General features: G+C 40.2%; 1 protein-coding gene across 1 annotated transcript in view; it reads right to left on the minus strand.

Moving 5' to 3' along the window:
- Nucleotides 1-217: 217 nt before the first annotated feature.
- LACBIDRAFT_330717 (uncharacterized protein) overlaps nucleotides 218-650 on the minus strand; it is a gene marked incomplete at both ends in the record, with an annotated part of 2,025 nt that continues 1,592 nt past the window's right edge. Inside the window, 5 exons of the mRNA XM_001885089.1 lie at nucleotides 218-247; nucleotides 325-345; nucleotides 372-388; nucleotides 449-463; nucleotides 529-602. Of these exons, the coding sequence (XP_001885124.1) occupies nucleotides 218-247; nucleotides 325-345; nucleotides 372-388; nucleotides 449-463; nucleotides 529-602 (157 nt within the window). The remainder of the gene's footprint in view (nucleotides 248-324; nucleotides 346-371; nucleotides 389-448; nucleotides 464-528; nucleotides 603-650) is intronic.

The following is a 650-nucleotide window of genomic DNA, read 5'->3' on the forward strand; positions in this document are numbered from 1 at the left end:
CAGGCCAAAAATGACCAAAATAGCACAAAATGACCATTTTCTGGAGGCTCTACAAGCATAACCACTCAGTATTTTTATCTAATTCTTTGATAGGCTCATTCAGGTTGACCAGAGGTATGTTCTGGCTGCCTCCCCAGTTAGCGCATATTTTTCTTTTCAGATGCCAAAAATGGCCTCCAGAATAAAAACCTTCTCAAGGCTCCAGCTTTCACTGAAATTAGTCCATACCAAGGGAAGTGTAACACAACTACATAATGTAAAAGAATACACAAATACATTTGAGCTACAATAGATTCTTAGAAAGAACCAGAAAAATGAACCAACCTTCATTCTTTTTGCACTCAACTGTTCATAGTTTAGGTAGCTCATACCCATGAAAAGTCCCGGTCTACATACTATCGTCATGTAATGTGATTGTTAGATTATCACTGAATAATCATTGACATACACACCATACACACAGCTACAGTAACCGAATCAATCAGCCAGTGATGTTGCCGACACGTCGTGCGAATTACGGATACTAACTATGCATGTTGACTCGAAATTCCCCAACACCTTCAGGGAAAGATTCAGATGGAGAATATGCAGCCGAGTTGCAGCTGAGGTCATAGGATCGTCATCAGCAGGTTACTATCTGAAGGGTCTAA

Source organism: Laccaria bicolor, genomic scaffold (genome assembly GCF_000143565.1).
Source record: "Laccaria bicolor S238N-H82 LACBIscaffold_29 genomic scaffold, whole genome shotgun sequence".
Classification (NCBI taxonomy): domain Eukaryota; kingdom Fungi; phylum Basidiomycota; class Agaricomycetes; order Agaricales; family Hydnangiaceae; genus Laccaria; species Laccaria bicolor.